General features: G+C 32.7%; 1 protein-coding gene across 1 annotated transcript in view; it reads right to left on the bottom strand.

Moving 5' to 3' along the window:
- Window positions 1–440: 440 nt before the first annotated feature.
- LOC109376202 (ephrin type-A receptor 6-like) overlaps window positions 441–13,175 on the bottom strand; it is a 174,314-nt gene continuing 161,579 nt past the window's right edge. Inside the window, 2 exon segments of the mRNA XM_019632008.1 lie at window positions 441–537; window positions 6,372–6,438. Coding sequence (XP_019487553.1) covers window positions 441–537; window positions 6,372–6,438 — 164 coding nt within the window.

Below are 13,175 nucleotides of genomic sequence, written 5' to 3'. Positions count from 1 at the left end.
CATCAATTTTGGTACTACATGCTTCTTTACATGATGATAGTCCTTGTACAGAGTAACTGGAAATCTCTATCCCTGTAAATTTATCACCACTCTATAGATCCCTGTAAAACTGAGACTACCAGTTTCAGTAATACTGTGTTGAAACTCATTCTAAAAACAGAGAATTTGTCCTAAGTTCAGTTTGAAAATAGTAACTGGTTATCAAAGTTTATTTTTCACAGAGAATCATAATGATGAACTATTTATAACATTAAATTTTTCCAATGTATATTAATATATGCTAAAAGATAAAAAATTCCAATTTTTTTGGAACAAAAAAGGAACTACACTTTTAAAAGGCCATTTGCATAACTGAGGACACCAGTAATTTCTTTAATTCTTACTATAAGTCATTATCTCAAAGGACTCAAAAATATCGTGGCTGTCCCCCAATATCATCATCATGTGTAGTTGAGTTTATCATGACTTCCCACGTAATCATAACTGTTATTAGACATAAAATCAAGAATGTTTTTCTCACAAAGGATAGTAAGATATCTTAAACCAAAATAAACACGTTAAGTATATTTATATCAAAAACTCTATTCTTCAACCCTGTCTCCCTAACTCCTTTCTCTGTATCAAGTCTTTCCTTTGGTTTTTCTTTTGATGCCTATTTTCCTTAGAACTATGTTGTCCTTTGAAATATCATTCTCTAGGGCTTATGTGAAATCGTAAAAATGAAAATTATTACATTTTTGTTCATAAGGGAATACACACTCAATCATACATCTGTAGTTCCGATGCTGGCTGTGGATATATAATGAAAACCTTGTAATGAAAAATTATTCCCAACTTTTAAGATATGTGATATCATAATTTTACTATTTATAGTTGTTATAATACTTGGAATATGGTTTAATATGAATTATGTACATAAATATTAAATACAATATTTTATTATTGTATTTACATAAAAAGTGAGATCATTTCCTTCTCTCATAAAGTTTTGACATTTTATCTTCAATGTACTATTGGGTTGTCGGAAACGTCATGACGTACTTTTTCTATGTTTTTCTTTGCAAAAATGCATCATGACGTTTCCGACAACCCAACATATCCTATCCAAGTACAAGGTTTATCTTGAAAGTTTTCTTTTGCTATCTGTGGATGCTACACAATCAAACCTTTTTCAAAATACAGTAAAACCTTGGATTGCGAGTAACTTGGTTTGCGAGTGTTCTGCAAGATGAGCAAACATTTTTATTAGGTCTGTTACTCGTAATGGCAAAAACCACTATTACTTTTGCACCAACCTAATAATACATTTTAACTTGGTAAACAAGCGATCCTGCAATATGAGTAGTTTGTTTCCAGTACGAATTATGCTCGCAAACTGAGGTATTACTGTAGTTGATTCCTATTTATTTCTATGAAAAGAAAATAGGGTTTGAATATATGGAAATAACTTTTCTTTGAATATTTAATTTAGCATTATTAGTTCAGTTTATGTCTGCTTTGATGGAACACCGATACATAGCTTACTGCTTATTTGTTGATAAAAAATATCTGGAATATTTGTATTAGACATAGCTTAAAGTTTAAACTAAAAAGCTTTTATTCTATGGATTAAATAATTTTTACACATGTGCTGATTATGGGTAAAATTTATATGTCACTTCTATGCCAAGGCTTTTAAGGTGTGCACTCTACATGGTCTCCTCTTTCCACTCATTAGATACAGATGACTACAAGGCCATAGGTGAGAGTGGAGCTACAGATACAAAAGGTATAATTAATTATTTTATTTTCTGTATGAAGGAAAGACCTCAACAACCAGGAATATTTTGGACTGTAATGTAAATGAAAAATGAACTTCAACATGTTAAGGCTCTAAAATTTCAAATTTTACCTTCTCAGCTTTTAAATTATCATCCTATCTCAAATATATATTTATTTATATATTTATAGTAAATTCCCCATCAATTGGGATATACCCAAAACAAAAATCTAAATTATGTGGCATTAGCTTAACAGTCAGGGAGCAGGTAACCTATACAACTGCAACAGGAGACTGGACTGATGAAAACCGATATTATACAGTAGTATCACTCTTGGTAAAGTATTGGGTTGTTGGAAAAGTCATGACACATTTTTACAATGAAAAACATAGAAAAAATACATCATGACTTTTCCGACAACCCAATATTATCTGCTATAACTTGCAAGGCAGGTCAAGTACTGATTTCTGTGTATTGACTGCTAGTTGATGCATTCAACAACATATTTCCAGAAACTGATAAGCTCAGGCAATAACTGGCTGGGTTGAAAGTTAAAGAAAAAAGGAATAAGGGAATATAGAACTTTAGTGTTTTCAGGATTGGAAAAGATGATTTCTTCACCATAAAACAGAGACAAACTAAAACAAACAAACAAACAAACAATCTTGAGCACTAAAGATAAAGTCATCCTACTTAAACAAAGAGACTCAGACCTATGTCCAAGACGTTTCAAACCCTATTATTTAAAATGACATCAACTTAGTTGCCATTAAGTTGAGGAAGGTATGTGAATACAGAGGCAAGTAGATAAGTTAATAAATAAAACACACTTGGAAATTGTGCCAAAGAAAGAACTTTGGATGTAGACTTTCATGTGTAATTTCTGGCACGTGGAAATGAAAAAAAAAAAAAGATTAAAAGCTACTGTGAATTTTAGGAAATCTCATTGCCAACAAATCATGAGTCTGGTATAAAAGAGCCTATAGCTATGAAAGATCCTTAAGCCCCTCAAATAGATGAGCATGAAACAAGTATGAAAGCTGTTCAGCCACCAATAACTATTTCAGAAACTCAAGAGTAATAAAAGACGTTCACAGACAGCGGAGCCAGAGGCCATTGAGAACAATGGATAAGAATGTCCCACTGAATCAGTGTCCAAATCTGCTGAGGTTTTCACAATGCCTGTCCATCACTGCTTATGGAGCACTCATGGCCATATGGTTCCCATGATTCTTATTTTAATGGGAGTTTTCTGTTGATTTTACCATTGTTTCAAACATATTTTGAGTTAGGAGTAGATATCCTGTCACTTTGTTTTTGGGTCACCAGCTGACAAAAAGACATAGTTGAACCTGATGAAGAAAAATTTCTCTTATCCGATATATGAGGACGACCATGTATGGTATGTTTTGTACGTAAAGTGGCAGACCACTGACTGCATAAACAACCAAGTACGTACAAAAATTTGGGCTTCCTCTTCAAGGACAGAGAATTGTAGCTGGAAAGTGACTACTGAGCCAGCAAGAACATATAAGAACAATCCGCCACCATTTGCAGATAGGTGTGGTCATACAACTAGTTTTCTCTGCTGGCGTGTGAAAGAAAATTACTATGTCTCTTCAGATCTGGGTTGGTTAAAAACCATATCTGCCTTCCCCAACTCCTTTTGCAATCTCTCAGCTGGACACAGAAAACTACAAGTCTCTAAGAGATGGTTGGTTTACTAAATGCAAGCAGTCTGGATCTCTGAATTCCTGGAATCCTGTCATCCAGGAATGCTAAAATGAATTTTTTGATAAACTTATTAGGGATTTTAAATTTTGTCTACAAGTGCAGGATTAATGCAACTACAAAATTCCCAAATTAAAAAAAAAAAAGACAAAGAAACAGAAAACAAGTCAGCCTACAAGTATAATTCCAAAGTACATGATCAATACTAATGCTTACAAATATAGTCAATACATAAAGATCAGTAGATCAATTTATTTTTTGTTTTATTAAGATAACATTGGTTTACAACATATATAAATTTCAGGTGTGCAATTATAATTCAATATCTGTATTTACTACATCATGCTCACCACCAAAAGTCTAGTTTCCATCCATCACCATACAATTGACCCCCTTTCCCCATTTTGCTCTCCCTCTACCCCCCTTTCTCTGGTAACTAACAATCTGTTGTCTGCTTCTATGATTTTTTATGTCATTGTTCTTTTGTTTTTTCATTTGTTTTGTTTTTGTTTTATATTCCACAATGAGTGAAATCATACAGTATTCATTATTTTTCCATGTGACATTTCACTTAGCAGAATACCCTCAAGTTCCATCCATGTGGTTGCAAACGACAGGATCTCACCTTTTTTTATGGCTTTTTATACATACATACTGTATGTATATGTGTATATACCACATCTTCTTTTACTCATTCATCTGTCCATGGACACTTAGGTTAGGTTGTTTCCATATCTTGGCTATTGTAAGCAATTCTGCAATGAACGTAGGGGTGCATATATTCTTTTGAAATAGTGTTTTTGTATTATTTGGATAAATACCCAGAAGTGAAATGCCTGGATCATATGGTAATTCTATTCTTAATTTTCTGGGAAATCTCCATACTGTTTTCCATTATGGCTGCACCAATTTACATTCCTATGAAGAGTACACAAGGATTCCCTTTCTCCACACCTCTCCAAGATTTGTTTCTTGTCTTTTGGATACTAGCCACTCTGAGAGGTATGAGGTATATCTCATTGTGGTTTGGGTTTGCATTTCCCTAATAATTAGTGATGTTGAATATTTTTTTTACAATTTTTAAAAGTTATTTATTATTTTCATTTACAGTTGATATTCAATATTATTTTATATTAGTTTTATGTGTACACTATAGTGGTTAGATAGTTATGTAATTTATTTTTTTTAATTTGTTAGTTTCAGGTGTACAGAACAATGCGATAATTATCCTTTTCACCCTTCACACAGAAACAACCCCCCTCCCCCATCTACTGCCCTCCCACCCCTGATATCATACTTATTACAATTCCATTGACTCGATTCCCACTCTCTACTCCACATCCCATGACTATATGTATATATAATTATAGTTGGCATACAATGTTATTCAACATCAGCTTCAGAAATACAGTGCGGTGGTCAGGCCTCTACACCGACTATGAAGTGGTCTCCCTAACAAGACATGAGTCCATCTGGCCCCCTAAAAAATATTTACAACATTATTGATTATATTCCCAGGCTGTCTTTTCTATCCCTGAGGCCATATTGTAGTTACCAATTTGTATTGTCTCGTCCCTTCCCCTTCTCCTTCATCCCCACTCCCTCCCAACTAGCAACCCTGTTTTTTCTCTGAGAAAGACAAATACCATATGCTCTCACTTATACATGGATTATAAAAAACTGAATAAATGAGAAATGTAAACAGAAGTAGTCTCAGAGACACAGAGGAAAAACTGAGTGTTGAATATCTTTTAATTTGCCTGTTGGCCATCTGTACGTATTCTTTGGAAAAATGTCTATTCAGTTTCTCTGCCCATTTTTTAATTGGGATTTTTTTTTTGGTGTCATTGGTTGCCTTTTTGTTTCATTGATGGGTTTCTTTACTGTGCAGAGCTTTTTAGCTTGATGTAGACACATTTGTTATTTTTGCTTTTGTTTCCTTGCCCCTAGAGTCCAAAAAAAATCATCACTTAAGACTGATGTCAAGGAGCTTACTGCCTATATGTTTTCTTCCATGTATTTTATGACTTCAGGTCTAACATTCAAGTCTTTAATTGGTTTTCAGTTCATTTTTGTGTATGATGTAAAATAGTGGTCTAGGATCATTTTTTTTTTTGGCATGAGGCAGTTGTCCAATTTCTAAACATGACTTATTGAAAAGACTTTCCTTTTTCCACTGTGTGTTCTCGGCTCCTCTGTCATAAATTAGCTGTCCATGTAAGTGTGGGTGTATTCCTGGGCTCTTGATTCTGTTTCATTGATCCGTGTGTCTGTTTTTATGCTGATACCATACTATTTTGGTTACTATAGTTTTGTGGTATATTTTGAAATCAGGGATTGTGATACCTCCAGCTTTTTTTTTTTTTCCTCTGTGTTGCTTTGGCTATTCAAGGTCTTTGTAAAGTCATACAAATTTTGAATTTTTTTTCTATATCTGTGAAAAATGTCATCATAATTTTGATAGGGATTGAATTGAATGTGTAGATTACTTTGTGTTAATTTTTTTCAATCCATGAACTTGGAATATCTTTGCAATTTTTTGTGTCTTCTTCAATTTCTTTCAATAATGTCTTATAATTTTCAGGGTACAGATCTTTCACTTTCTTGGTTAAATATACTTCTATGTATATTATTCTTTTTGTTGCAATTGTAAATGGGATGTTCTTAATTTCTCCTTCTGATGTTTCAATTTAGTTTATATAAACACAACAGATTTTTGTATATTGTTTATACCCTGCAACTTTATTGTACTTATTATTTTTAACAGTTTTTGTTGGGGGGTATTTGAAGTTTTCTATGTATGAAATTATGTAACCTGCAAACAATGACAGTTTTACACCTTCCTTCCCAATTTGGGTACATTTTATTTGTATTTCTTACCTGATTTCTCTAGTTAGGACTCCCCATTCTGTTAAATAGTGGTGGTGGTAGGCATCTTCTTTTGTTCCTGATATTAGAGAAAAAATTTCAGCTTTTCACCATTGCATCTGATATTAGCTGTGGGTTTGTCATATATGGCAATATTATGTTGAGGTACTTTCCTTCCATACCCATTTCATCGAGAGCCTTTTATCATAAATGAATATTGAATATTGTCAAATGTTTTTTCTGCATCTGTTGAGGTGACCACCTAATTTTTATCCTTTATTTTGTTAATTTGGAGTATCACACTGATTGATTTGTAGATAATGAACCATCTTTGTGTCCCTGGAATAAACCCAACTTGATGGTTTATAATCCTTTTAATGATTTGTAGATAATGAACCATCTTTGTGTCCTTGGAATAAACCCAAACTTGATGGTTTATAATCCTTTTAATGCATTTTTTAATGCAATTTGTTAATATTTTGTTGCAAATTCCTGTATTGATGTTCATTGGAGATATTAGTCTGTAATTTTTTGTGTGTGAGTGTTGTTCTTGTCTAGTTTTGGTATCAGGGTAATGTTGACCTCATAAAATGAATTAGAAAGCATCCTTCCTATTCATTTTTTGCAAAGATTTTGAGGATAGGTGTTAAATTTTTTAATATTTGGTAGCATTCACCATTGAACCATCTGGTCCTGGACTTTTGTTTTGGGAGGTTTTTAATTACTATTTCAATCTCCTTATTAGTGATCAGTGTGTTCAGATTTTCTATTTCTTCATGATTCAGTCTTAGAAGGTTGTATGATACTAAGAATTTATCCATTTCCTCTAGCTTTTCTAATCTATTGATGAGTGTATAGCTGTTTATAGTAGTCTCTTACGATACTTTGCATTTCTGTGTAACTTCTCTTTCTTTTCTGATTTTTGTTATTTGTGCCATCTCTCTTTTTCTCTTAGACTAGCTAAAGGTTTGTCAATTTTGTTTCTCTTTCAAAGAACTAGCTCTCAGTTTCATTGATCATTTCTATTGTCTTTTTAGTCTCTATTTCATTTATTTCTGGCCTGATTTTTTTTTCTTTCCTTCCTTCTAGTGACTTTGGGCTTTGCTTATTTTTATTTTTCTAATTACCCTAATTGTAAGGTAAGATTGTTTATTAGAGATTTTTCTTGTTTCTTGAGGTAGGCCTGATTGCTACTATAAACTTCCTTCTTAGTACTGCTTTTGATGTGTCCCATAGATATAGATATGTTGTGTTTCCATTTTCATTTGTCTTCATGTATTTTTTATTTCTTCCTTGATTTCCTTGTTGTACAAATAGTTGTTCATCAGCATGTTGTTTAATCTCCACATGTCTGAATTTTCCAATATTCTTCTTATAGTTGATTTCTAGTTTCATACTGTTGTGGTTGGAAAAGTTGCTTGATATGATTTCAATCTTGTTAAATTTATTGAGACTTGTATTGTGTACCAACATAGAATCTAACCCTGAGAATGTTCCATATGTACTTGAAAATATTGTGTATTCTGTAGCTTTTGGGTGAAATCTTCTGCATATATCCATTAGGTTCATGTAGTTTAATATGTAATTTAAGGCATCTGTCTCCTTGTTGACTTTCTCTCTGATCTATCCATTGATGTAAGTGGGGTGTTCAAGTCCCTTACTATTATTGTGTTGCTGTCAATTTCTTCCTTTAGATCTGTTAATAGTTGCTTCATAGATTTTGTTGCTATGGTGGGTACATAAATATTGATAAATGTATGTCTTCTTGATGGATTGTACCCTTTATCACTACATAGTGTCCAACTGTCTCTTCATTACATTTTTTTTGGCATGAAGTCTGTTTCGTCTGATATAAAGATGGCTTTACCTGCTTTCTTTTGGCTACTGTTTACTTAGATAATGTTTTACCCTTTACTTTGAGTCTATGTTTGTCTTTAGAGCTGTGATGAATCTTCTACAGGAAGCATGTTTTTGTTTTGTTTTGTTTTTTAATCCATCCAGCAACTGTGTCTTTTCATTGATGAATTCATACCATTTACATTTAGAGTAATTATTGATATATGAGAGCTTACTACCCCATTTCAGCTTTTGTTTTTTGCTTGTTTTATATCTTCATTATTTCCTTCCCCTTCTGTTTCTGTCAGCTAGTTTAGTTTGGTGGTTTATATATTATTTTTCTCACTTTCCTCTTTTTTGTTTTATGTCTCTGCTCTAGATTCTTGTTTTGTGGTTACCATGTGGTTTGTATAAAACATTTAGTCCTTTTTCCACTCATAGTGTGTATTCTTTATTTGACTATACAGATTCATCCTTTTTTTTCCTTCCCTATTATGTTTTTGTTGTCACAAATTGTTTCCTTTTTATGTTGTGTGCTTCTTACCAAATTTCAGTAGCTACAGTTATTTTTAGTGTCTTTTTTCCCTTTAAACTTTATACTAAATTTAAGCTTTAACACCCTATTCTGAAGTAGTTTTCAAATTTCTGAAACCATTTATCACATTACCTTGATGGATAGTCTATTCTTGGTGGGTGTCTTTTTTTTTTTTAAGTCTTTCAATATTTTGACATCATCCCACTATCTCCTAGCTTATAGTTTCTGCTGAGAAATATGCTGATGGTCTAATTAAGTTTACTTTTGTAGGTTACTGTGTTTTTTTCCCCTGCCTGCTTTTAAAATTATTTCCTTACCATTGACTTTTGACAATTTTAATATAATATAATATGTCTTAGAGAAGGGCTTTTTGGGTTGAGATAAACAGGTGTTTTTCTAGCTTCATGGATTTGTATATCCAGTTCTTTCCCAGATTTGGGAAGTTCTCAGCTATTATTTCTTTAAGTAAGCTCTCTGCTCCCATTTCCCTCTCTCCATCTTTTGGGAAGCCCACTATTTTAAATGGCTTCTCCTAATGAAGTTAAATTATTCTTGTAGAGTTTCTACTTTTTTTTATATCTTAGCTCTGGCTTCGCTTGCACTTGAATCATTTCTAGATTTCTATCTTCAGGCTCACTAATTCATTCTTCCATATGGTCTGCTCCACTTCTACAGCTTTTTAAATCATTCTTTGTCTCAATGAAGTTCTTCAGCTCCAGAATTTCTATTTGGTTCTTTTTTAGAGTTTCAGTCTCTTTGGTATAGTACTTCTTCTGTTCTTTAATTTTGTTCCTGAGCTCACTGAACTGTCTTTCTAAATTTTCTTGTAGCTTGCTGAATTTCTTCATGACAACTATTCTGAATTCTCTGTTAGTTAGATCACAATCTTCACTGCCATTACCAGTGGCATTGCCAGTGCCCTTGTCACTGCTTGTGCCTCCTAGGTTGCTGGTGCCTTGCTACTGTTGGTATTATGGGGTCATTGATATTGCTGCTGTTCCTGGAGCCCCAATTTTGGGGACCCCCACAGTTCCTGGAGCCTCAAGTTACAGGCACAGCTGCCACTGCTGAGTAATCAATGCTGCCACAGTTCCTGAAGCCCTTTGCCACTGATGCCACCACAGTACCTGGTGCCTCTGATCATGGGCTCCATTGACACTGCTCCTCTGGGCCCACTATCTCCATGAGGTCCCATCCACCCACCTTCAGATGTACAGATGTATGGATCTCTCAGGCATCCTGATGTGCTCTAAAGAGGATCCAATATTAGGCTATGGATTCCCTATGGTTGTAATTTAAAGGAAAGAGACAAAGGGGTTGATTCACTCACCATGATGCTGACATAACCCAGGAGACTAATTTAGACCCAATTTCTTTCTAAATTAATTTGAATGTGACTTTAAGATCTATAAAGAATAAGATAACCTCCCTAAAAAAGAAAAATAAATTATGAAACAAACTAGGCAGAAATAAAACAATGACAAATGAAAAAAAAATGAGTAACAAAAACCAGAGAAGATAAAACAGCTCAACACATGAGGTAAACTGTTATCTATGTATAGTCAAAGTGAAAATTCATAATGTGGAAATTAGTGATGTTGAAATATTCAAAATAAATCAGAGACACAGAGGATAATATTAAAAGTCTCCAACAAATATCTAATAAGTATTCTAGAAATAGAAAACAGAAGAACATAACAACACACACATACTCTCTCTTTGTCAGGTTAAAGACACAGAATGGAAAGCAGGGAAAAAACAAATCTGTGCCACTTATATCACAATGTAACTCAATACCAAACATATGGAACCTATAGATAATCTCCCAAGTAATTACATGAGACCGCCAGAAGAACATTAGCAACACTAGATTCTTTTGGTCAGAGAAATGATATTTTTAGAGTGTTGAGAAAAATAATAGTCACCTAGTATTCTACATCCGAATACATAGCCATTGAAGAAGGAGGGAAAAATAAATATATTTTTATATATCTACAAAATAAAGAGCTTAAACACTTATAGAACCTTGCCAAAAGATCTACCAAAGGATACACTTTAACAAATGGAATACTGAAACCAGAAGAAAGGAGATAATGATAAAAAAATAAGAAATATAAACACAGTTAATATATCTTGGTGTATCTATGTGTTGACTTTATAAGCCTATTAATCTGGTTTCTTTAAAAGATAGACTAAGATTCTGGACAATATTCACAAGAAAGGTATCAATTTCAGTGGGTGTCATGGTATGTCATGTTTGGAAAGAGAATAGAAATTTTGAACAATTTTATCCCCTCTTAAAAATATATGTGTTAAGAAAAGATTTTTAAAAATGAGTATGCCCACATATAAATATGATTTATAGCTTTCAAGCTTTCAAAAGAGTAAAACAGGAACAAAAATTCAAGTTAAAATTTGGTTATATTAATTTATTAAAAATAATCATTTCAAACTAGTCTATGTTTTAACCTATTTTTAAATTTATGACAAAGAACAATGCTAATTATTTAACTTTGCTTTGCTTGGAAATAATACCTTCCATCTTTAGACTATCACTCCAAGCCTCTTGATTTCATATTCTTCTCAAGCTGAATCAAAGCCTATAATTGCTTCATAAAAAAAGCAGTTTTATTTGAAATTGAAGGTTATATTATAAGAGTCCATATTTATTTTATGAGAACCTTTAGAAAGTAAAAATACTATTTGGACCAGTAAGTCTGGCCTTTTTTTCTGATCCCAATTTCACCTTTCTAGTTTTTCATCATATCCTCAACCCCTTATTTAATGCCAGCAAATTCTGGTGTCTCAAAATTTCTTTATTCTCTCTGCTTCCACAGTCATCTCTTATAACAAGATTAGACAGAAGATCATAAACATTGAGCATAAATGTTTCTGAACTGCAGCAGAGAACAGAACCTGAAAGCTTAATAACAACACTCTTCAGGAGATCAAATCAATAGTTATGTCACTAAGGCCCTGTATATCCCATTCACCTCTATGAACAATAATGCAGTGGTCCAAGGTTTGCCACCATCCTTTCCTCCTGAATTTTGAAGCAGCATAAGAAGAAAATAAATAAAAATGTGTCCAGAGGGAGAAAAAGGTTTTTAAACTTCTTAATTTGCAAAACATTAATTTTCATAGCCAAATGTTATTTTGTTAAATTCTATCATATGTATCTATCTATCTATCTATCTATCTATCTATCTATCTATCTATCTATATATTGCAAGGATATCACATGATACAATTTAAAAATTTTGCATAAATATATATTTTTTAACCCCCCAGCAGGTCTAAAATCCCAAACCCTAACTAATATCTCTAAGTACAAGTGCCACTACCTTAATGAGATTTATTCCAAATTAATATCCAAGAGGAGTTTATTAGGGATTCATATGTCAGTTCAATACTCACAATTGAACAAAAATTGCATTCAATATTGCATGTTAATTATTTCCAATTATTTTTCCCATAGTGTTGAAATATTCATAGCTATAAGAAGTGTAAGACGATTTGATGTAAATTAATGCTTTATAAAGCAATGTCTTTTTTAACTCAAACCCTTAGTGAAATAAATTAAGAAATTAAAAATTAAGTCTGTAACAGTGATATGCCTAAGTATGATAGCTTTAATTAGAAACCTATGAATAAAATAAAAATAGTTAAGAAAAATAAATTGAGACTTGAGCCAAGCATAAAGTACTGCTTATTATGTTTAATAGAATAACCTAATTTATTGTGCATGGTTTTAAATTTTAGCATATCAGCTTAATATAATGTTTATGTCTACTTAGATATGACTTATAGCAAAGATAAGAGTGTCTCCCTCTTTTGTGCTTCTAGAATTTGGATCTAGATATACCTTAGCAATATTGCAGAGAAAGGAACCACATGTTCAAGCATTCAGTAGTACAACCTTCAGCATACAATAAATTAATTTAAATACACTAAATATACATTATTCAGTTGATATTGACAGTATGGGTAAATACAGATTTCTTCTATTTAACCCAGTTTATTGTGTTTTTGTCACACAATAGACCAAGATTCTCAAATCCATTCAAATAAATTATGAACATCCCTAAAACCTCCTTGTAATTATTCCTATTTATCATATCTAACAGCAAAGTTCCAGATAAATCTATATATTTTTCCATCATTCTCAGTAACCTAAATTTCAGAATCAATGTGTAGATACTGTTCTAATGGTGTCCATATTAGACTCCAGAAAATAAACACAGGGCAAAAAGGCCTAATTAATGATCAGTAACTTAGGGCTCCTCTGCACTCTTTGGCAGGCAGGAAAAGTTAAAGCACTAAGGTAAGGGCATGGATGCCTGGAATAAGGAAATGAAACAGTAAGAGAAAGAAAGGAAGTGAAAAATGGGAGAAAGGAGGGAAGTATGGAAGAAAACATAAACCAGGTTGAGAGATATCTAGAC

The sequence above is a fragment of the Hipposideros armiger genome, unplaced genomic scaffold (genome assembly GCF_001890085.2).
Source record: "Hipposideros armiger isolate ML-2016 unplaced genomic scaffold, ASM189008v1 scaffold_1064, whole genome shotgun sequence".
Lineage (NCBI taxonomy): Eukaryota > Metazoa > Chordata > Mammalia > Chiroptera > Hipposideridae > Hipposideros > Hipposideros armiger.
Note: the sequence above shows the minus strand (reverse complement) of the source record. Positions and strands in the feature narration are given on the sequence as shown.